This window comes from Cryptotermes secundus, unplaced genomic scaffold, assembly GCF_002891405.2.
Source record: "Cryptotermes secundus unplaced genomic scaffold, Csec_1.0 scaffold92, whole genome shotgun sequence".
Taxonomy (NCBI): domain Eukaryota; kingdom Metazoa; phylum Arthropoda; class Insecta; order Blattodea; family Kalotermitidae; genus Cryptotermes; species Cryptotermes secundus.
In genome coordinates this window covers 1,758,419-1,784,480 of record NW_019728498.1, presented here as the reverse complement: position 1 = coordinate 1,784,480, position 26,062 = coordinate 1,758,419, and the positions used below count along the sequence as shown (strand labels likewise).

General features: G+C 38.4%; 1 protein-coding gene across 1 annotated transcript in view; it reads left to right on the top strand.

Annotated features, from left to right (window-relative positions):
- The window catches only part of LOC111865142 (lachesin-like), an 801,402-nt gene that overhangs the window by 113,218 nt on the left and 662,122 nt on the right, over nucleotides 1-26,062 (top strand). The window contains exon 2 of the mRNA XM_033751702.1: nucleotides 18,437-18,670. Within this exon, the coding sequence (XP_033607593.1) occupies nucleotides 18,568-18,670 (103 nt within the window). The 5' untranslated portion in view covers nucleotides 18,437-18,567. The remainder of the gene's footprint in view (nucleotides 1-18,436; nucleotides 18,671-26,062) is intronic.

Below are 26,062 nucleotides of genomic sequence, written 5' to 3'. Positions count from 1 at the left end.
AGTAAGCATTGCTCCAGTTCAATTTACTCGTAATTTCCTCATGAATCGAATTTTAATCTATAACTGTAAGCCGTAAATATTTGAATTTTGCCACGTTTTCGAAGCATCTATTAGTTATATTTATGTTATCAACATATATTTCGTTTTCTCTGATTTTACTTCCAGCCAACCCTTCTTATCAGCGTGCATTTGAAGGTCTGCGATTTTCTTTATATTTTTTAAAGTTGGCACTATCTTCGCATAAAAGCGGCGGTCGCTCGGTCGGTATATTTCGCTTGCGGACTAAAGCCACAGAGTTATTTTATTTGTTACTTAATAAATGAGCACGGCACATAATGGAGCTGATGTGTCCCTACCTAGCGAAGTTGAAAATCACTGATGACACTTGCTTCAACATTGAAGACCACGAGTAAACATTGTTTCGGAAAATAGTAATCTTTTTTTTAGAATCATATGAAACAATATGCACAATCTGTGGAAGAAATACAAGGTTTGAAATGTCAAAAGAGTTGGTACACGTGGCATCAACCCTGTTTGAAATGTATAATGACCCTTTCGATTGCAACTACAGCCAAAGTGCTACATTACAGAGCACAGAAAGTTTTCCAAATATACGTATACAAATGGGAGTTGGGTAACTCACTCAGTATAACGATCGGCTACGGGCTGGACGGTCCGAGTTCGATTCCCGGCAGTGCAAGACTTTTTCTTCTCGGCACCGTGTTATACGTATTCTATGGCCCATCTAGTCTCCTATCCAATGAGAACCGGTGATTCTTTCCCAGGGTGTAAAGCAGCCGAAGCGGGAAGCTAACCACTCATTTCCATTTAGTGTCGAGGTCAAGAAAAGTGGAGCTATACATCCACTCCCCTTTATGTCTTCATGGCATAGTGTTTACCTAATGAAGCACAGGAACAAATTTATCATTTTTCTTTTATTTATAAATTAACCATAATTACACGATATTTAATGAAATTGTATGGACACTAATAAGTATTTACCAACAAAAACACGGACATTTGCCATAATTTTGTCAGTACGAACGTTCTTGGTATTTAAAAATACAGTATGAATTATTTGACTAGTAAAATCTACTGTTCCATTTCCTTGTCAATTTTTAACGACAATTACAGCGCCTTGCAGTAATAGCTATTCTCGGAGTTCCACAGAATAAGGAGCCCTAAGCGGACTCTTCTATTGCACTAAGTTCACTCAGCGGAGCATTAGAATGCCATTCAAAACAAAGCACAAGAAAATTGTAACATGCATTTAATTTCTGAGTAAAGAAACTGGCATGTGACTTGTTTTTTAATCTTCCCTCAATACAAATATTTCCGAGACAAAACGTCAACAGATATCTGTAATATATCTTTTCGAATCACTCACGGGTGATTATGAAAGTGCTTACAGAACTTTAATTAAACATTTTTCAAAATTTTACTTAAATTATTTTGCATGTAAAATCAAACCCACTCTTAGAAATGCAAATAGAAATCTTGTTGGGTTATAATGAAGTTCAGATAGATTGCACAGCTTTGCTAATAAGTGAGCCGTAACATGTTCACAAAATTGCGTGTAGGTTTCAGTATTATTGCCTGTGAAAATGCACGGTTGTAGCTTCTATAAAAACGCCATTTATTTATACTGTAAAGTCTAGCTTTGAGCATGCAGAACATAAGGACACAGTGATTACAAGCACTCCACGACGATGTGTTGCATTTTAGGGTTCCTAAGGAATGGCTCGCATTTGTGCAGATTATTCTAGTTATGGCAGAATATACTGTTTGGAAATTAAGACATTTTCCTAATTATTCAACTTCGATGGCAAATTATAGCTTCCCAGACAAGAATATTTTTGTATTCAAATATTTCAATTTCTGTATTAATAATTTAATTAAAGAAGGTAAAAATGAAGCTATCCCTGTAACAGTCCTTGAAGGCCCCTAGGGCTGTGAGACGTCGAGGCTCCCACATTTTCTAGACAGACGACTCACAGATGGCGGTGAAATTGTTAGTTTTACGCGCCGGCCGCCCTTTACCCCCCCCCAGGAAGATTCATGGTGTAATTTCTATTAGAAGCTGAGTGGACTTCGGGGCCATAGTGCGGCTGGAAGGATTTTGTAATTTGAAAAATCCAATAACTTCATCGGGAATCGAACCTGCGACCTTCCGGCTAGTAGCATAGTACTTCAACTACCGTGTACCTAAATTAAAGGAAGGTGACATGTATAATATCCCTTAAACTGCAATTAAATATTAAATGTATACATTTATTTGTCTGCTTTAAATCGTTATGGAATTTTCATACTATCTTTTATTAAATAATTCGTTTTCACTCCTATGACTGTTAATAAAAATCAGTCTAGGTCGTCTAAGAGTCTAACATCTGGTTATAGTTTGGATAGCGATATAGAAAATTCAACTTAATAGAAACCTTCAGAACGGTATCACAACACACAGTGTAAGATGAGCATCCCGTATTGAAATTCATGAAAATTTGATTCAGGTCTAGAATTAGTCTAAATTTGCTATGCTGTAATAAATTAAACATTTATGAGCCTTGCTTTCAGTGACCAAATTGCCTACGGTTTACATTTTATGTAATTTATGCAATCAGGAAATTTCGATTTCCATATATTTGCTATAAGCTTTCGCTATTGATCTTCTAACACAAGCAGGAAATTACTATGGCGAATTGATTTCGAGCAATATGTTTTCGAGTTAAGTTCCGTCAAGTCCAAGGATCAGAGAGGCTTATACTAAGTCCTACCAATATGAAATCGCTTTTGTTTCTTAATTGTGAATGTCAGTCACGATCGCCTAGTAGCAACAGACTTAATATTACTGTACAGCAATTTGTCCTATTTGCAGCATGGTGTACAGGTGAATTTCCAGTAGCATGCATTGTGATGTGTATACCCATTGCTAGGCAATGATTCGGTAAACACATTCCCGGGGAAGCCAACACGTGCAACAATAGGACATTCACTGCTAGGCTTCCTTAACCATAAAAACTGTGTTTTCTGTGTAGTACGTGCAATGTGTTTACAGTGTTTTACAGCGACGGCGCTGTAATTGCTTGTAGTTCCGAGTCTTGTGTTTAAGTGGTCAATAAATCCATTCACCAATCCAAACACTGTTTACAGTCACATGCCTAAACTGTGACAGTATGAGGTTTATGAACATGCTGTATCAGACCTTACGCTAACTACATGCATTACATACACAAACAGATTTTCAAACTCAAATACAGAACTTAGATTCGGCCTCTTTGCAAATCCAGCCACCAGGAATCCTGTGTTGTGTAGAGTGCCACTCTAATACTTAGGACGACACGACTAGATATTACAGAAGTTTCGATTTATCGCATACACAGTAAAACATGTTCTTCCAAACAAATTTATGGTCCGACCTTCTGCATAGGAGACCATTTTACTTGGATCTGCCTTTATAGCCTCAGGAAAACACAGTTCCTACGTTCAGACTTCTTCAGAATCTACAACATGTGTAAATTTCAATGGAAGCCTCACTCCTATCATATGGTCGTATACTTTTATGTGTTTGGGAGATTTTTTCTAATAGCCTGTTTATGGGCCTAGATCTCCATCTCGGAAGCTACTCTGCAGATTCCAATGTATTTCTTTGGGCATTCTTTATTCTTGAAAAGGAACATATGCTTTATTGCATCATCGTTTTATGGGTGTCAGTATTTACCCCCTTTCAGATTTGAATCATTTGACCGAACTAAACGAAACTAGGTAGAGAACTCATGTCATTAGAACCCATACGAATATCATAAATATGAAGTTTCCGAAGATCAGTAATAACTATATGGCAGACGCGTGAACTTGCGGGGCGGGAGTTACATTAATGTCATTTCATTTAGGATCATATAGCGATATTTTTAATATATCTTTCAAAAATGTAACCATGCCTAGGTTTTTCTTTCTGGAAAGTAAAATAACAGCCTAGCGGAAGTACGAGAAATTTATCGAGTTTTTGGTTTGATGACGATAATTAATTAATCTCATGAAATTGGGTACAGATATGGATCTTAAACATACCAGTATATTATATATCAAATTTTGTTTGTAAGTCAAAAATTGCAAAGAGGGCGATGCTGCGAAATTTTGAGGCTATATGTTAAAGACTTACTTCGAATCCCGGTAGGGTTAAGAATTTTCTCTTCTTTACGTCGTTCAGACCGTTTATGGGGTCTAACCAATTTCCTATCCAATGGGTACCGGGGGCTCTTTCCTCAGAAATAAAACGGCAGGGACGTGAAGCTGACCACTCACCTCCAACCAATGCCGAAGTTAAGAAAACGTAGGTGTATTTTTTTATTGCTAGTGGGGTGAGGACTAAGTCCCTTGTACTGCGGCCACTTCTGGCCTATCGCACCAGCCCCAGATGAGAGGTGAGGGTGATTGTGGAGTAATTGGCGGAATGAAGATTGGCAGGGGAAACCGAAGTACTCGGAGAAAACCTGCCCCAGAGTCCTTTGTCCACCACAAATCCCACTTCACCAGACCCGGCATCGAACCCGGGCCCGCCGCGATGGGAAGCCAGCGACTAATCTAAACGTGGATGAATATATCCACTCACAAATAGGTCTTCATGGCCTATGGTTTAATTAATTTTGTACAGGGCAACTTTACTTTACCCTACAAGCTTATCGTGTGCGGAATATATATTTAAGTCATACCTTCTTCAAAAAGCAGAATAAAATAAAATAAAACGAAACAAAGAGAGTAATACTATATTTGTATGACTAGAAATTTGTACGATAGGAAATCAGGCTTGATGAGCGTTGGTCGATACTTCTTGCTGAACAGGGGCAGGGGGATATTCAGTGGAAAGGTGTGTCAGGAATTTTATTTTGGTTTATTTCGGTTCAAGACAATCTCTGGTACAAATGAAGGCCAAGTGGAATTTTATTTATTATTTCGAGAGAAACTTTCCGCAATAGAAACAGCACATTACGTAAGTTTAGATAATACAGACTGTGATTTTTACTTGAAAGATTCTTATGTGTAACTTAATGCAACGAAAATGTATTGCCACTCATTCAGTGACTAGACACGGGGTTTGGATTGTTAAATGAATGTATAGGATTCTTACAAACCGTAACTACAAAGAATTATTACTCTTTTAGTAGTTCATTAAGTCTACTTCTCACCACGCTATGCCTTCTACCACTTCACTGGTGTTTGCCGGGTAATCGATTCCAACAATGACCGTTGTTCCACGGCTCCTGTCCCCGCTGGCTGGCTACTTCTTCACGACTGCACCTCACTCACATCCTCGACTGTAACTCTCAATTGGTTGGATGTTCTAGATATACTGAAAATAGAATGTAGCAAATTATAACGATGACGTAACTATATGCGTCACTGACAATGACGCGCCTTTGTTCCCGCAGTAAAATGAGTATATGTATCAATGTTAACATTCACTAGCGCCCTCGTCGAAATTTTTATTTCTTAGCAAGGCGGTTTACAATAACAGACGCCGTATGATGTTGTTTTACAGTGTAATTACTTTACATGTTCTTCGGCTTTCCCTCAGAGTTATGCAAGAGTTGACAGAGTATAGGATATAAAGGAACGACATTAGGCCAGCTAGTCAACGGAATTTTCTGTCGTACAGAACACGTGGGAGAACAGAGCACTGAACAGGTCCTTATTATATTTTCAGCATGGATGCGGACGCAATAGAAATCTCTGTATTGTTTCGTACGTACCCGTTGCCGCGGAAACCAGCTGTCACATGTTGTTTGTGGGCCGTTGTGTAGTAGTGGCCGTCACTTCTGTCTCCACTATTCTGGTTTCATCTCTCATGTCAGCATATCCTCTCTTCAAGTGGTATTATATACAGAATTAATGGGTTTGCAAAAGTAGTACAGTATATCAGTAATAGGCACAATAAATAGCGTTCGCAATAAATGAACACCAATGGGAAACGCAAGAAATGCGTAATTATTGGATTACATATTTCCAATCTTAGCAGGAATGTACAAAATGAGGTCATATTTTGTCGTCTGCTGCTACCATTAGGTAATTACTTTGCCTTGAAGACGAAGAAAATAAGGACCTCCGAAACGTCGACATAGCAACATAAATCCACCTGGTGCCATCATCCCTAAAACAGGATCGAAATGAATCTATTAACATTGTACATATATGTATATATATATCGACGTGAATAATTGATGTTAAACATTCCAGCGCGTTGAATATAGCTAAAGCAAAACTATTTAGATGTTTATGCACACGGTTAAATAATTAATTAGTTTCTGTTCCGTCAGTTGAGTAATATGCATAAATTGATATTACAGTTTTGTCGTTCCATTCGTTATCATGTATAGATCTAGCAGATTACAGCATTTGAGTTCAATGTCTGATACACTTCAAATCTGCTCTTGAGCGGAGGCAGAATAAACTCCTTTTTATAAGCAAAATGAGTAAAGGGCACCACTTTACTTACTTTTACTTACTCATGGAGCTGAGCCCTTCTTGAGAAGCCCCAAATTCTGCAGTTACTCAAGAATATCTCAGCATTCAGTGGAACCCGAAGGTTCATTACCATGTTCACAAGAGCCCTCCAGCGGTTCCTATCCTGAGCCAGTAAAATAANTAATATTGTTCACCCACACGCCTTGCTCTTCTCAGTGTTCTCTTTCCTTCTGGCTCTCCCACCAATATCCTATATGCATTCCTAGTCTCCCCCATTCGTGCTACATAACCTGCCCACCTCATCCTCCTTGATTTGATCATACAAATATTAATTATACTTGGAGGAGAGCACAAATTATGAAGCTCCTCATTATGTAGTTTTCTCCAACCTCCGTCACTTCATCTCACTTCGGTCCAAATATTCTCAACATCCTGTTCTAAACACTCTCAGTCTCTCCTCTCTTAATGTCAGAGACCAAGTTTCACACCCATACAGAACTACAGGCAAAACTGTAGTTTTGTATATTCTAATTTTTATGTTCACCACATACACTTCATAATATGTAGCATTTCTGTGTAACTTGGAATGATCTATGTTCTGTTGTAACTGTAACTACTCCTCGCTTTTACTTCTATCTAGATTATTCCTCATCATCTTCTTCGTCTACAGCAGCTCAGACAGTCTTTCAGCCATCTATATCTTAAGCGATCGAATCCTTATTTAGTACTGAAAATTATACAAACGCTCTACGCATTTAATAGCAGAGTCCCATTAAATTTTCCTAATCTACCCACATTCGACGCACTACATGCAATAAGTGTACATGTGCATGGAGCAGAACTTCACATTTCTGCCTAATTAAACAATGGAATAGATGGGAAAACATTTCTTTAAATGTTGACAAAATACGTGCTTCTTTTCATAATTACGCAAATCACTCCATGACATTGGGTGAACTGGTGTGACGACAACTCTGCAGACTTTCATTTTTGGTGGGGAGGTGCTCGTTTCTAATCTCAACTGGGACATCTTCTATACTGATTTAGGTTTTAAGTAATCTTCCTCAATCCCTCCGGGCAAAATGGGGGGAAGTGATTCAATTATGCTATTATCGCTTCCTCACAAATTCTTTCCAATTATTTATTTCCCAATTATAATATTATTTGATAGTATATAATCTGAAATACTTATAACGTCGTAATATAAAAATAAACCACATGCCCCATGGTACTTGACCGATACGTGCGGACGCTACTCACAGTAGGTCTCTCTAATGACAATGGTTCATATCTCATTATGATTGGTTTAAATTTTTTTTCCCCTTGGCTCTACAGCCCCAGTGGGCCTAGGCCTACCTCCATGAACTTCTCCTTTCACTTCGGTTTTCTAGATCTTACACATTCGGTAGGACTCCTTGGGCGGGTGATCAGCTCATCGCAAGGCCTCTAGCTGTACACAAACACAGAAAAACGCCCACACACAAACTAAACATCCATGCCCTGAGTGGGATTCGAACCCACGATCCCGGTTTCCAAGCGAGCGAAGACAGTACATGTCATTTAAGATTACGCTCTTACATTTTTATTTGAACCACACTTCCAAAAATGGGAAAGTTCTGAGGGATTATTTCTATGAACTTCTCCGTTAATAATGTAGCATGTTTTCAAACTATACGACCATAGCCGAAGTTATAAAGACGCTTTCATATATATCGCCGTTATTTTGTCTTTTGTAGCCTGAGAATTTATCCTCTACGTTCACTACCATACGAAATGGAAATAGAGCAGAGATAAGTTTGCGGTTTAGTTATACGTACTCCAATAAAATATGCAACACAATTAGTGAAAAGCTGCAGGCTTCAGGTAACTTAGAAGTACACTTCGTCTCTTTCAGTATAATGAAACATATTCCCTTCTATCTTCGCTGCGTGTCTACAAAGTTGCAATATAATTAGACAATTTTATGCATCGTAACAAGTGTGTCATTTCCAGTTCACAGCGAATGAATTATTACAAAGCGCATACCAAGGTAATTGCCAATTTTTCCGTTCTTAATTGGCTCATCAATATTGTCACTTGTTGTGTCAGCGGAGTGTTGATTGTAATTAATGTACATTTGCCTCTGTACATTCTGTTATTACTACTATTGTTATTGGTTTTATTTTTATAACCTATTTCTATTCCAAATATTTTCAGATCTTTTAAATTATTGAGATAGCTTAAGTATTCAGCATTTATTAACATTCCTAGCACTTTAAGGAGTTGTTCTAATATGTTTGTACCTGTTATGAAACGTATTTTCAATTTAAGATTATATCGGCCGTATTTTCTTAACTTACGGAAGCAAGGCAGTTATTCTTGTTTTAAGAAAGGTGACATTATCTGTGTGAGCAACTACAGACACGTATATGTTCTCAATCATTTTTCCAAATCATCTGAATTTGTTGCTCATGACCATGTTTCACATTAACTGAAGTTTAATTAAGTTCTCGCCAACATAATTTTGCTAAATCTAAATCCAACTGTAATCAAAATCTAAATCAATATCCATCATTACCAAGTTGATAAATTTCCTCGGTTTTGTTACCCCCCCCTTTTTTTTTTAATTCGCTTAGTGGGGGGTGGAGTCCAACTGGGTCCACTCGGCACGGCGGCCGCTGATTGGGCTATTGTAGCCTGCCCCTGGTGATTATGATGATGGAGAATTTGGTGGAATGAATATTGACAATGGAAACCGAAGTACTCAGAGAAAACTCGCCCCAGCGCCACTTTGTTCACCACAAATCCCACTTGACCAGACCCGGGAGCGAACCCGGGCCACCGCGGAGGGAAGCCAACGACTAACCTCTTGAGCTATGGCGCGGCCCTTATTACTCCTTTAGTCGTCTCTTAGAATGAGATTAATGCCATTCTTAACCTTTAGGAATGCATTTGATCTTATTCGTCCTGTTCTTATTATTCATAAGCTTAATGTCATTGAACTTTCATGTGGTTACGTAAACTGGTTTTAGCAGCCACCTCACCAACAGATAATTACTGGTCCATATATCTGGAGTTTGTTTTCATTGTCCTTTGAAATACTCCGTGTTGTTCCTGAAGGATCTGTTCTGAGACACAATCATTTAAAGTGACGAAATGAAGTATTCTAGAGATTTATGTTTTGCGGATGGAACAAAATCAGACGTCCTATCAACTGTCCTAAAGACTGAAATCTACTGGAGTTTTAAATTAAATCTATATAAGGTTGATCCACTGCTAACTACATAAAATTCAACATTAATAAAACTGAAGTTAACATATTGATTTAAGAGGACCAGCTTTGTCAATCTTCTGTAACTACATTAAGGACCTGGGAATATTTCTTGATTCTAAACTTCATTTTCTTAATAATGTCAGTTATATATTCTCTGTCTGGTTCGTAGCGTAGGTTTCTCTTTACCGTCCTTCGACAGTTTCTGTATATTATATTTGATATTTGTTAGACCTAAGCTTGAATACACCTCTATTGTTTGAAATCCTATTAGGTACAGTGNGCTGTTGACTCTGCACATAAATAATAAATAATTGAAATGAATTAAAGCACTTAAAATTGCATGCGTTACTTAAGAGAAGGTACAGCCTGATGCACTGTTCCATTTTCAAATTTATTTTGGCTCTAACTTCTCTCCTTCACTCTTTGGTTCTATTGGTCACTGGATTCCTTCTCCGTGCATCAAGACTTTACTATCTTCACTGTCGGCTCTTCTAGTAGGACTGTCCCTCTGCTAGATGCGCTTCAGGTGCTAATTATATTCACAGGGAGGCTGACGTATTTGGAACCAAAAATGTTTCTCTTATTCGTATTTTATATTGGTGCTTTCTTAATAATTTACTATTAATTATAAATATATCTATAATTTTATCATTGCATGGTGTTCGGTATGTCTGCATGTATTGCATTTTTTTATTGTCTAATTATCTGAATGACACAAGTTGTCTTGCTTTGTCTTTGTTTACGTGTACGTGATTTTTATTTCCTTCTTTGCCTTGCTTACGAGTGTATTGTTATTATTTTTTGGGATGCTGAGTAAGCAAGCAGAGAAATCAAGAATGGAGCTTAGTTGACTTATTATTTTGTCTATCCTACGTCAGTGTCAGATGATCATAAAGTTTTTTATATATGCTTTCACAATAGAAAAAAAAAATATATATTTAAACTGAAGAGGAAGTTTTGATTGTTAATAATTACGAAAGTCGTGAACAAAGAAAGAGATAGAGGCATGGAATTCTAGCAGAATGACTGAAGGCAAAGTGCCCAGCGCTGTTTTTTTAAGTATAAATGAGGTTCTAATCCCTGCAGAGTGTTTGTATGAAATCTCTTTCATTGTGTTTTTCTTGCTGAAGTGTTTCATAGCGTAAAAAAAAGAATTTGCTTTATTCTGTATATTTTTAATTTTGCAAATTCGAATACATATATTTGAAAGTCTGTTGCAAGTGTACAAATGACGAATGAAAGCAGTTACAATACACACAACAATGCAGTTATTAACATTCGCAGTATTCTTATAAGACCGTGACCTGCTGTGTCCGTCTATTCTAGCATTTATCTACGGGAAATAAGGAAGCCACTAAAACCTTCAGTAAGTATAGCTTCTGTCACAGCTGGGGAACGGACCAGGTACATTCCAAATTGAGTTGAATAAATGTTGTTCGTCAAGCTGTGGCTTTCGGAGCTTTCCAGTTTCAATTTTGAAACACAATATAATAATGTAATTTAAATATAAGAAGCATTGTCGTTTATGTTTTAATGAGAAAATAACACATCGACCACCTTAACGCTCAATCTAAACATTCAAATAATTTGAAGAAAGTCGTCTTCTGGGTTTAGGCGCCGTGTATTCTTCGTTTTGGCCAACGTTTCGGAGGAACGTAGCTGTAGCTACTGGTCTCTGCATTCCAAGCCATTCACCTGCTCTGAAGATGGAGGCGATACGTTCCTCCGAAACGTCGGCCAAAACGAAGAATACACGGCGCCTAAACCCAGAAGACGACTTTCTTCATAGTCATCGCCGTGAAAACCTCAAAACTTACATTCAAATAATTTGTTGCCAATTTAATTGTAAGTTCTTCTGAATTTCGAAAACTGCTGCAACTTTTCAGTTTGTGTTAAGTGTTGGTAATACTTTGAACAGGAAATCTTTCAACTGTTCATTATTAAGCAAAATTTCCGGTGTGATTTATTTTAAACACAACAAATTCTTCAGTCATCCACTAGCTTTGAGTTTTTATCATTAACAATAATTTTTTTAAGAAATATTATGTTTCAAATAAGGCTCATATTTTTTAGGCCTAGAGTCTTGACGTTTCTGAATTAGGCGTAGTTCCACGCGTTACACATTGTACGCTGAAAATAAATAATGCCTTATTATGGACACCCATGCCTTTCTGTAATCTCCCCATTCATTCGAAAATTTATGTTTGCGCGACCTTGTGGGCAGGGATGACAAATCTTTTCACAGCCTGGTGTATGATTTTCATGGCAGGTTATTCACCAGCTAGAAGCAGTGGCAGCCATACCCTCTGCCTTAGTGCAGCCTGGTGAACTTGATGAGACATCTGATGCGACATATTCCTAGCGCTTCTTCAGATCTAAGTTTTGAAAATGACACAAACGGGAACCACATCTTTGTCGGACGATTACGTTTGACTGCGTGTTTTACTACGCTGTCAGGATCTAGGATTATATAGCAAGGGATTGGAATGGATTTGGAACGAGGGACTGAGTAAAACCACACCAACCTCACTCAGGGAAACCGATATAACGGCCGGGATTCGAACCGCTACACCACCTTGTTCAGCAAAGGACAGCTTCTTCAATTTCGCTTTATCTGTTTCATGTTTCAAATCAACAAACGAGGTAATACAGCGTTTTATTTTCGTGTAATTTTCTTTCTTTTTTTGGGGGGGGGTTCTGTGTGTGTAAGGTGGATATATATAGGGAAACAAAAGAAATGAACCTTACAGAAAGGCACAGAGATATTGGGTTTTCGGACTTTATCCCTCGTCCTGGTTCTTAAGATATCTAAGAAAACCACGACGTTTCGGAAACTGGATCTGTTTCCGTCCTCAGGTGAGGGAAAACACCTATTCTGTTGGGTCCCTTAGAAAGAGCTAGCCTCAATCACTGGACCAGTGACCCAACAGAATAGGTGTTTTCCCTCACCTGAGGACGGAAACAGATCCAGTTTCCGAAACGTCGTGTTTTTCTTAGTTATCTTAAAAACCAGGACGATGGATAAAGTCCGAAAACCCAATATCTCTGTGTGTTATACACCATCATCAGAATCCTATAGTAACTACTTACAGAAAGGCATTATGGCGCGGTGAAGTACCGAATTATCATGTGACTGTACATGTTGATACCTCACAATCTCTCGTCACCGGTGTCAGCAGATTCGGACCCAAGGACAAAGCTGGCACTTGGCCAGTGGTTCGTCATTCATGTTTTAGGCTTTCGTTTCTCTGTGGCATCTGTTAACTTCTGAATCATTTGTACACATTTGAGGAGACACATTGTGGAAAATCATACAGACATTGTGTTGGTCTATCAAAATTATTTACCATTTTATTTCATTAAGTATTTCCTGCGAATTAATATATATGCCGGTCACGGTATGCGAGCGGTCTAAGACGAACTGTTTTCGCTCGCTCGGAAACCGGGATCGTGGGTTCGAATCCCTCACAAGGCATAGATGTTTAGTATGTGTATGTGTTTATTCTGTGTTTGTGTTGTCCTCTGTTTAGGTAGAGACCTTGCAACGGGCTGATCACTCGTTCAAGGAGTCCTAAATTCTATAAAATTATCAAAATAAAATAAAACCTCGACACCGTAAGGCATAAGAGGAACGGATTAAGTAAATAAGTAAATTAATATATGTATGTATATAGCGTCAAATAATGTACAGGAGCATGATTATGAATCATGATTCAGGAGGATTGTGGGGCGAATATATCATGACCTGATTTAAGTGCTATCAGTGAACCTGTCTTGACTGGTTAAGCAAATCGTGAAGTTCGCTATTGAGGCTACTCTTATGTCCGAGCGATGTTTGAACAGGTCAGCATCCGAGTTAGTTCTGTCACTGCTATACTAATTCCTTGGATATATAGATCGTAAACGTTTTAAGATAATGAATACTTTTAATATTCACCTGTTAAAGACGCACAAAATCGTGGAATCTTGCAGATAAATATTCGTATGTTAACAAGACAGATTTTTTTCTTTTTCCATAAAGTCTGTTATGAGGTGATGTGTTTTTGTTAATCATTATTCCATTTTATTTCAATATAATTTTGGCCTGTTTAAAGCTGAAAGCGTGCATTTTTTCGCTTCCTATTATTTAATCCGAAAGCTGAATAAGGATTCCCTCGCTTGACCATTGTTTCCTTGTAAGAAAGATGTTCTTCCTATTCTGCTTATTAATTGTTTAAGCTCATACGTTCTTCTTGAATTAGATGCATATTTTTTCCATTACAAATAAATATAGGAAAATAAATTCTCTGCAGCTTACACAGTTGCACATTGCTAACACGTCTGACTTCAATATGAATTTATATAACGCTTCATGATCCAGCCTGTAGCACAAATTAATTGGCAATAATCCGCGGATATGCAAAGCTTCCCCTCTTCAAATTAAGCTAGACAGTTGACGAATATGGCAGCGCTAAACAACACGTTCGTCACAGGCTAATCCTTCTGCATATTCTACGAGTACTACGGATATGACTGGAGGCTGGTGTTGACTGTACTGTAATCACGTGGCCGATTTTACGAATTTCTTATGGTGGAGTAGAGTATGTGGATGAATTCTGTGCTAATCTATGGAATATTATGTTGATATGGTAATTAAAGGGATGGATTAAATACAGGTGCGTTAATGAAGCAGATTTAGCATTATACATAGCTTGCAGAACAAAGGATATTAGAACGACATTATCTGTTAATTGTAAAACCAGAGATTTTAAACCAAATGCTTCATGCACATGTTTCTTCTTTGTGCATTGACGTGATGTTTCTCTGCTTCATGCTCATACATGCTTCTAGGAGTATCAGATTATAAGAGGAATTATAATGTATGTCTCATTCATTAAAAGATAAAATAATAAGCATTGTCATGTGTAAGGGGGTATGCGTGACTAAATAACGGGTTCTAGTTCGAATGATTGGATTTATTGGCAGCTTGCTTACACACTCTCTCTTAGTTACACTCAAACTACAGCGCTATCGCTGATTTACATACACTTAATAATCCACTGTTACATGCATAATTGTCCACTTTGCTGATGGATCTCAACATAGAAACTAGCGCTTCAAATCACTCCAAGTATTACTCATAATTTAAGTCTTACAATCATAAGCCAAGTCTTCACACGACGAACTTCCCGTGGCTGTCACTTAAACACACTCAAATATACTCAAATACTCAAAGTACTCCTTCGTCAAGTCAAAGTCACATTGCGATTGAAGGTCAGTCAGTCAGTCAGTCAGTCAGTAAGTCTTGGTTTCGAGCCCCATCTGTGGCTCATGACCAGACATTTATTACTGTTTGACATTTACGGTCTTGATTTTGTGTGGCGTCCTCTCTGACGAGAGGACGTGTCTGTCTCTTGTATATGCTGCTGGCCCTTGCCAGCGCAGTCTTTCTTGGGTCCGAGTCCCTTGAGACTCGTTACCGTATTTTACTGTCTCAGAACTGAGACTTCCCTTTTCGTCGCCTCTTACGACTCGCAGGGTCACTTGGTTATTCTTGGAATCTCGTCATAAAGCCTTCGCACCGACCTCACAGAACATAGTTTCTCTATTGTTGCAAAGTGTTTACGGAGAGATCGCATAGCAACGGTCATGGCACCGACCGCATAGAAAGCCCCGCGCTCCCATTGTTGCCTTGCTTGTATTCGGTCGTGAGGCGTTTAACTGTATCCATCCACGTTTCAGTATCAAGACAACAAACATAAGAATGAAAATAACAAATACAGGTTTGAGAGCAACAAATACAAGAATGAAAGCAAGAAATATGAGAATTAAAAAAAACACATTCAGAAATAAAGTCAACAAATAGAGCAATGAAATCAACAAATTAAAAAAAAATGGAATCAGAATAAGAACAACATTAGTAACAAAGTAATAAAATAACCGGCAACAGTGTGATGGTGCATAGCTGTGTACATGACTAATTTACAATATAATATTTTAGACACTGTCCGATATGGTAGGTTCTTCCAAACATAACTTTTTTTTTTAACATGATCTGTTTCGATCAGTAATCCCTCTGTCTGTTCTGAGATCAGGAATTGACACTCCACCCTAAATCCTGATCACGGAAAGAAGCACAGTTTCCTTGTCGTTGTGTTTAAATAAACCTAAGGATATGGATAATGTTCAGGATTGGCCTTTTAGTCATATTTATTAACACACGCCATTACTTTAAGTTTTGGTTCTCATCGTAGAGCAATGTTATTTTGTCTGTGGGTCCTGAACGATACAAGGCAGCAAATCTATATATTGAAGTCCAAAATCGGCCACCTCTAGTACTTTTCTTGTTCACTATGATCATATTTCTGTGTCATTCGAAGTAAAATAACCTTTGAAATGGAACTAGACTAATTAAATATGTTATACGAGTAAATTCAGTAATGTACCTTAAGAGCTCCAGAGAAAATCGGAGTTGATTCTAATATAACGAGGGCTACTTTAACATCCGTTAAGCAATATATTCACCTTCATTTTTTTTCCTTTGGCGCTACAGCCCTCATTTGGTTCTAGGCCTACCTCCATGAAACTCTCCGTTTCACTTCGGTTTACTAGATCTTACACATACGGTAGGACTCCTTAGGCGAGTGATCAGCTCGTCGCAAGGCCTCTACCTGTAGACAAACACAGAAAAACGCACACAAACATCCATGCCCTGAGTGGGATTCGAACCCACGATCTCAGCTTCCGAGCGAGCGAAGACAGTGCATGCCTTAGACCGCTCGGCTACCGTGACCGGCATATTCACCTTCATAGAAGCATAAAATTAAGTGCATGTATGATGAAGCTTTTGCGTTGAAAACAGAATATTGTGCTTAGAAACCCAGCCACTGATAAATATTAATCTTTCAATAAAAGTAAAAGTAATGCTTGACAGGTGTACAGACTGAGGTTTCTCAGTTCCTTTAGCTTCTTGGGGTGGGGTGACACTGAGTCCAGTTGTTACTTCGGCCACTAACTGCCATATTGTAGGAGCCACGGACGATAGATGATGAGTACGGAGCTGTAGGTGGAATGAAAATTAGTATGGGAAACTACAGTACTCTCAGAAAACCTGCACCAATACCGCTTTGTCCACCACGAAATCCCACATGACCAGAACGGGCTCGAACTAGGGCCGCCGCTGTGGGAAGCCGACAACTAACGGCCTGAGTTATGGAGCGGTCTTCTAGAACTTTCTTCGGTCCTCCAAACGTAAATTCCGTGACTGTCCACTAGGTCATAACAGCTTCCTTCCAAATCCTTTGCAATTCCTTATGCCCCAATCATTCTACTTTTCGCAGTAATATATCTTTGAGACGCTGAAGGTGTCGCAAAACAAGCTACAAGAAAGTAATGTTTAACGTAGGCTACAGCGGAAACGCCGAATTAACATATAAAATTCACGTTCTCATATTCTTCGTGCACGCATAACTTTACCGGCTCGATATTCAGAACTAAGCAGCGGCGAAGACTTCACTTGTTAATCCATGTCGAGTTCGTTTACCTGTTCTCGTCTCTTGTTAAAAATTTACAAGCCTGGCAACCGGGTGTTTCATACTTCGGTCTCCATCACAACTGGGGCCTGAAACTGCTTTCACTGTGTATATAAATATTGTCACGCTTAGAGGTGACTTATAAGAAGGGTTTTGGATTGGAAGATTGGATTTATTGCACCTTATACATTCACACAGTTCGGGACTACAGGCAATACAGCGTTATTGCTATTCTACACACTTTAGAGTTCACCGTTACACACTCACTAGGGTTCTCAGCCTTTACTAGTCGTATCCTGGCAACGGATTTATCATAGTCTCACTGTCGCTTCAAAACACATATGAAGTCTTCTCTTCATACACCGACTCCTTTCTTGCCACTATTCTGCAGCTACCAGTTTCGAAGACTCGACTTAATTCGATTCCTCTGCTCCCAAGCTGATATCCCGGCAGCCTGGCGCCCCAAAACTCGACTCTCCACTTCCGACTACTTTTCTCTACTTCTCAAACGGCTTTCTTTGCCCCTTTATAATCCATCAGCACGGACCCGACAGAAAACACAGCTTGTATTGTTAAGGAGGCGTGTCTACTGGTCTGTTACATAGCAACGGACGTCATATTTTCGCTTGCGCGTGTGTTGCGAGAATATGTTTGCGGAGCCGTTTCCTAGTAATAGGTATACACGTCATAATATGTTCCTTGTATATCAGTATTTAATGCCATTTTAGAAGCTATAAATTCTTGCTTCAAGAAAAGTATCCATCGTCCAAAAATAAGTGCCAATTAAACTCTTCCAATTAGAAGGGAAGTAAAACATAAATAAAAGGTTTGAATAATTAGACCTGTATCGTTTATATCACAGAATTCCTGGGGGAACCCACTGACATTCTGAGTTTCCCTTAAATGAATAATTTATCTTACTAACACACAAGCGGATTCTGTGGATGCTTATATAATTATAAATTTTACATAAATAATTGGTGTCGATAAATACTCTTGCTTTCTCTCTCTCTCTCTCGTTACTTTTCTGTATATCCCATTTCTTTTCCTTTCCCTCTCATTCTCTTCCTAAGCTAAATAGGGTGGCTACATTTCCTCTTCACCAGCAAACAAGTATTTTGTTTTAGTACTCGAACCCACTACCTTCAGGCTACGAGATGTTCAGAAGTGCCCGTGTCTAAATCAAAAGCAGGGTCAATGTTGTTGTTTGTTACAGACACGTCACGGTGGGGGAGAAATCTTAGAGCGCCGGCGTGGAGTAGGGACCATGAGGAATATAGAGTGGCGTGGTTGGCCGAGCGCTCTAGTCGTGATGTTGCACGCGCCTCTGTTCAGAGCTGTATACACATGGAAGACAAGTGCGCTCGCAGACCTCGCCGTTACGGCAACTTGCTCTTCGCGCTGCCCCTGCTCTGCATCTTCGTCTGCCCGGTGGCCACTGACATCACTGGTAAGTCCGAGGAGACAGTTTCCTCTGTCAGCTACCAGTATTTATGAGACAAAACTAAGAGCTCGACATCATAAAGAACATATGCGATGACTGACTTTAGGAACCTTATACGTTTGAAGAATGAATTTCTTGCACATAATATATGGCAATTCAGTTCGTACCTCAGAGGAAACACGTTACTTATCTGCTACAAAGATCAACTTGTTAATGTTAATTGTGAGAACTGTACGAAACACACAAGTACACACAGTGTCAGCAGAATGCATAGGTCTGGTATTTTAGAGCAGACTGTACTTATAGAACCACTGGATTTTGAAGAGCTGAGAGTTCTTAAATTTTTTGTTAATGTCAATACAAGAGCCAGAACAATTCATAAAATATAGGCAAGATATTCTAAATTCGGAAGTATAAGCTTGCGTAGTCAGCTGTGATCCTGAATTTGATATTTCAATACTGCTGAACAGAGAATATTAATGTTTGGTCACCATCTACATGGAGTGAAGCTTGATTATTTCAATACAAGGATAGGTTTGTCCTCACCGGGGTACGAATTCAAAGAGGAGATTAATAATATCTATTATGACAGGTGTAAGAAAATTAAACAGTTTTGAATCTATTGTTTTCTGAAATGTGAGCCCTTCTTGTTTCGGAGGAACATCCTACCTCAGTCTTCAGGATGGATATATTCTATTCTGAAAATAGAGACAGCAGGCTCTTCCAGACTGTTGGTATTTATCTATCCAAATTCTCGGCGTCACATTGCATATGTCGCTGCCTTGAAAGTTTCAATCCCACACTGAAAAGGGTGGCGTTAATATTCTTTTCTCCGACCTGCATAGAAATGTCAAGATTACGGCGGCACTTAGAGTGGCATTGTTGTGCGAAAAGTTTCTTTTCGAAACTGTTCTCGATCTGTAACTTTTCATTTCCGCGCTGCAGTAATCCTAGATTTTAAGAATCGCATCCGATAACAGGACTTAAAATGCTGCTAATTAACGATTATGTTGATAACTAAAAAATCAGAATTTTATACAATAATTCAATGACGTTAAATGTTATGCAACTGGTATGTGACTTGTGTAATCCTCGTACACCTATTATGCATGAAACATTATAACAGGTAGCTGTTAGTGACGGCCAGTATGAGCTTATTGTGTTAGTTGGTACAATGGTAACACTTATATCCTCCAGCACCATGATTTTATAATAGTAACTAGTTAACATAGTCATTTTAGGCACAAGCAACTTATTATTTTTAATTCAAACGTGCCGAATATGAAGAACTCACCACTGGTATTTCTTAACATTCAGAAGGACCGTGTAAATAGGACAATGATTCCTCTACAATCAAAGGACAAGCTGATAATAAGATCAGTGTTAAAAATCTGTTACGTTTATCCTTCTGCCAATGTTTTACGAATCAGGGAATGTCTTGTAGAAAGAGGACAGACAATAAATAACGACAGATACGGTAAAGTCAAAGTTGCCTCTGTGCTTAACTAGTTAAGCACTACTCCGTGGAGACACATAAGGGAGCGGATATGTAGATCCACATTTTCTTGACCTCGGCATTAGCCGAGTGGTTAGGGTCATGATCCTGCCGTTTTATCCCCGCGGTAAAAGCCTCCGGTACCCATTGGGTTGGAAGCTGGGTGGGCCCCAGTTCAGGTCTGGACGTCGTGGATAGGAGAAAGTTCTTGCCTCCACCGGCATTCGAAATCCGACCCCCTGGTCAAATAACGACAGTTACATATGTGTATATATGCATATATATGTAAATATAGAGGTATATACGTATTATATGCATACGTATACGTAATTGTATTTGCCAAGTGAAACATGCTTACTCAATTTGCGGAATGATAATTTTACATAACAACGAAGTCAGAATAAAATACTCTTAGAAAAACTGAGCTGTCGAACTCGCAGTAAAGAGACTCATAACATAAGTTTCGCTTCCCCTAAACGTGAACGTTGACTCCGGAAGTGCAGAGGTGAAATACGTCAATGATCCTCGTACTGAACCACGTAGTTGAGACGAGCACTGTTCGTGAATGACTTTTTACAAATTCACTGAGTCAATTGCAGCATTAATTTGCCGGAAATATCTGAACGAGATGTTAGCGTTTCCGAAAGTACAATGTAATGATATGTCTGTATATTAACATATAATGATATGATATTTATTTTCAAAGGTTCACATCGATACTATATACATAATTTGCAAGGGAAACTTAAAATCTGTATACCAAAAGTACCAGTGACGATTGTAACTTTATCCATAATCAGCAGAAACAGAAACAAAAAATGCCCACAAGTTTCTCCCTCAATAATCGAAATATTTGTTTATTTGTAGTTTATTTAACAATGTTGTCAGTAGCTAGGATAATATAGCGTGGAATTATAAGATGACAGTGAAAAATGAATTTGAAAGGATATGGAAGGAAACGGTTGTGGTTTAATGCGAGGCAGTATCCCTTTATTTGCCTGATGGGACTGAGGAAAACCAAGATGAGTCTCACATTAGAATATCCGATCTCCAGAGCCAACCGATTAAGAAGTTATTCAGTTGACAAATACGTTCTGTTATTAATCGAGACTGAACTTGTGTTACTAGATGTAAAATCTCACTGAAATATAACTCTTCCATTTCATGCATGACCATCTAGGTTGTCGCGAAACTTACGTATTTAGACCACAGATTAGAATTCTGCCACGGGTAGGGAAATCGATTATCTTCTTTATGATATATTGTGTTTTCCTACACGCAAATTGTTCTTGAGTGTATTTAATGGAATCCATTTACTACGAATTCCTCCCTCCTGGGAAAAATTTCGTCGATTAGACTAATCCAGGGGTTGAATTGGGTTTTAGCACTGAACAAGAAGAAGAATCTAATTCCATTATTTCTTTACTAGTGATATATGAAATATAATTGCCTGTTTTGTTTTTTAATCTTCAGATGCAAGTGTAAGTAAGAAATTGTTGTGAATAATTATTATTTGCCGATTCCGCAATCAGATTTATCGCTCAAATTTTCAGCTGTTAGTTTCAGGAGTACAGTATATTTTAACAATTTTGCTTTCAATTCTCCTTTTTGTAAAATCTGATCAAGGCCACAAGAAACAAAGCGTGTAACTGGACTACTGAATCATGAACATTAAAACACGGACAGAGTGTTCTTCCCACAGCGTACAATTATACAAGCAGGTTTAATTTCTTGAGATTACTGTACACAACTTTCATGTGGGTTGTCTTTGTAGATTCCGTTGCTTCAGTAGTCATCAGTAAACAGTGCTAACTTCAAGTCAAATATTGGGGCTAGAGGGAGGTAAATGCGCCAGCGTCGACCGCACTGTGAGGGGTGTCATTCGCTCACTACGTGCGGAGTTAGCTTTCATAATTGGACCACATTTTAATGTATTTTGTTTTCTATAGTACCAATCAATATTATTCAGTGCAAACAGATTGGAAATGCTGCATGGAAAATTCTCCACAGTCGACGGAAGCAAGTAATATTTCTCTCGCTTCTCATTTGTCTAGTTCTAACTCAATAGGAATCAATTCATGCGTACTTACTTATAACTTGGCCCTACGGTTCTTTCACGACAGATGCCTATTATTCCCTATTATTTGCCCTTTCCTTCCATTTCTTCACTTTCAGCTGTCCTAAATCAATCTCTGCTTCTTACAGTTATCTCACATGGGGCCTTTGTGCTTCACTGATGCCCTTATAATGAATGACCCTAAAATATTTCCAGTAGCGGGACATAACCCACTGCCTTCATAATCTTTCCTTGTTCTTTTTCCTATATTCTCAATCCGGCATCTGTCTACAGGATTCACAACACACGTTGTTTTACGAGGCGAGGTGTATTTGACTCGCGACTGACACCCAGACTAGAAGACCAGGTATTCCTTTCGTCCGTCCCCTACTCTTTACCTTGTTTAGTATGGGTAGCACCATTACTCCAGCGTATACAGAATTACCATCTATTGAAATCGGTTTTTGTACAGATTGTCAGTCGTTAATGCAGCGACGCCGTGCCAACTGCAGAAGTAATATTATATCGAATAATAACCAGAAGGATAACTATGATAATCTAAAGTAACTACCCACCTAGCTCCATGGGACTGAGCCCTCCTTGAGAAACCACCAATCTCTCAGTTACTTAAGTACTTCCAAACATTTTGTTGAAACCGAAGGTTCGTTACTGTGTTTATGAAAACCCGCCACTGGTTTCTATCCTGAACCATATGTATCCAGTCCACACCAACACATTCTCTTTCTTTAAGCTCTCTTTTAATATTATCCTCACACCTACGTATTTGCTTTCCTAGTGATTTCCTTCCTTCCGATTTTCCCATCAAAATCGCGTATGCATTCCTATTCTTTCCCATGCGTGCTACATGCCCTGCCCATCACGTACTCCTTGACTTTATCATTCTAATTATATCTGGTGAAGAGTAAATTTATGAAGCTCTTCATTACGCGTTTTTATCGAGCTTACTATTATTTTATTTCCCTTCAGTGACTGGCCAATTATCAGAATAATTCTAGAGCAAAATCACAAGTACTTCACGACATTCTGTATCAGACCTTACCCTCACAATCATATTTTGACGGCCATAAAATGTCCCTTCGCCTGAAACGAGTCTTCTCCTCTCGCTCGTGCAGACGTGTTGCGAGTCATTTCAGTAGAACAGACGGAGACGAAAGCTGAATTTGCTTGACCACGTCAATCACTGGAATAAAATGCCCATAGAAACAAGCCAGCGGATATGCCTTGAACTACGTATTTCGTACTCAATTGTGATACACTTCAAAGATTATAGATACCACAGAGACGTCCAAGGAAGGCAAGAGAGACAAAGGCAAGAGAAAGTGAAGGGATAGAAGGAAATAATATTTTATCTGAAGATAAATTTTAAAACGATCTATATTACTTTTGCTGAGTCATCAACTGCAAATGCTGTTAAAATACGCGGATATAATGCGACTGCAGGTTTCTTCAAGGAAATATAATCTGAAAAGGAATTATAATTTATGATTCATGGTTCGGCATTGCTAAGAGGAGAGTTTCTGTACTGTTCTGATAACAGGCGCTGTATTTAACGTAGTTACAATTTATATAAGTTTGATCTTTAATTTTCCTGTGTTAAACTGAATTTTTTTTTCATCACTCGTGTGGGTTAGTATTGTGACATATGAATTTGTGTTCGTGAACTGTGCTAATGGTAGCGATATATATGCTTCTGAAAGAAAGGTATTTATTTAGTTAATTTCTCACGTCATCACACATCCTTAAAAGTATAGAATTGCATCAATATATGTCAATGTTTACCTTTAAAAAACGATCTGGTTCAAAAATACACACAGTCTTTCTATAATGTTCAGATGTATTGTCTCTTTAATTTTTTTACTGTACCCTCTCCAACAATTGTCCTTTAAAAGTGGTATGTATTCATGATATGTTTTTCTTGAAATTATAAAAAGATAACAATCAATGCACTCATTCCAGCAGCCTCTGGTTGGACATGCATGTTCTATGCACTATTTCCAGTCCCGTCTCGCAAGACAACGCACTGAAACAGGAACAAGTCGCAAAAGGGACATAACTCGTTACTTACATAGTCCTTTAACGTACTAATTTAGCATTAAGCTACTTAATGATTCTGATACTGAGCTGCAAGGCGCATCGTGGAATTGTGGTGTGTTACGTACGTAATGCATTGAATTTTTGCGAGAGAATTAATGGAGAGTGACCACCATGAAAACTGAGAAAGATAAGAATATTTTATGTAAAACGGATCCTGCAGAAGATGGTAAGAACGTGAGCAAATTTGAACTTTCTCAGGATCATGTTCCCGGAATCGCGGACCCGCATTGGAGATGTAGTTGCTCCTTATAATGGGAAAGTCTGAAATGTGTCGGGTTTGCTAGCGAGTCTTCAAGTTTAACCCATCATAATTTAATGAATTCCTCCATTTTTCCGGCTGCAATCAGTACGTTTGGTACCAAGTAATAGTGATAACTGAATGCTTCCAGTTAAAAACTTCAATCTTAAAGGACATTAACAATACAGTTGACACTTCTGCTCCTTAATATCTTGAACTAAAGTGAATTTGTAGTTATGTGTGGGTCTGGTCTATAGAACCGAGATTAACGGCTGTGGGGATCCGTTGTGCTGACCACGCGACATCCTTTATCCGCAAGACGTTGGCACTGACTTCACCGACAAGCGGCGGTCGCTCGCTCGGTATAGTTCGCTTCGGGACTACAGGTTACGGAGTCTTTTTGTGGGTATAGTAATGGCTTAGCAAGATAGAAACACAGTTCAATATCATATCTTCTTTCCGCCCATTTACTATGCAGACGACAGCATAAAGACTGGAGTGTAGCTAACAGAAGGCAGCAGGAGTATGCTTGCACCTACCTGCTTAACCCTAAATACACAGAACTCCATTTTCATGTTGAGAACTATTAGCAACATTTGAGATAATATTGATACATGTGGGTATATTTATTTTGTGAAAATTCGAACTGTATTGATATTAGCTCTTTTTTATATTGATACAGTTAAAAGGAAGATTTGGTAGTATTTAATTATACAATAAAATACATTCTATTGCTTATACTCAGCAAGTATGGCAATATTTGTTCAAAATCTATGATTATCTTCATTACTTCAGTTAAACAGTGTCTGTAAATATTTTGTATCATATCAGTGCTACCAAACGAAACAGATTCCTATTTCCCGTGTGAATAACAAACCGTATGCCGACAACTAATATTTTGTTTGAGCTCAGCTGTCATTAGCTACTGAAAAATAAACCAACACATATTCCAAACGCGCATAAACGCAAATAAATATTTACCAAACACGACCAGATTAAGGTATTTTCTAGACCTGAATAATGTGCTGTAGTATAGCCAATCTCTGATTTATTTTATTACAATTAAGCCTTTCACAGGCTGTGTGCAGAAAAATGTGTCTGCTGTAATGTAGATAGGTCTCTCAGAAATTGACGATTATAATTATATATCACTATATACCTGAATCTACAGCGAGGATTTTAAATTCGTTGACCGGTTCCACGGATCTGCGCTTTATGACGACAAGTTCGCCGCTTGCCGCGAGGCGCATATGAATTTTGCCGATGGATCAGCATGTCTGATGGCCGATAACATTCGGAATAAAGTAGTTTTACTTCGCATATCACAGGATATGTTGAAAATGCTGTCTCTCTACAAGTAGATATATTTCATAATTAATTATTTCATTAAAAACATAAGTACAACAATCCTTACACTTACAGCACACGAGACAGCTACTTTCTCCGTATGGAGAGAGACTTTATGGGTTAGCTGTGGTTTCTGTTGCGATTATT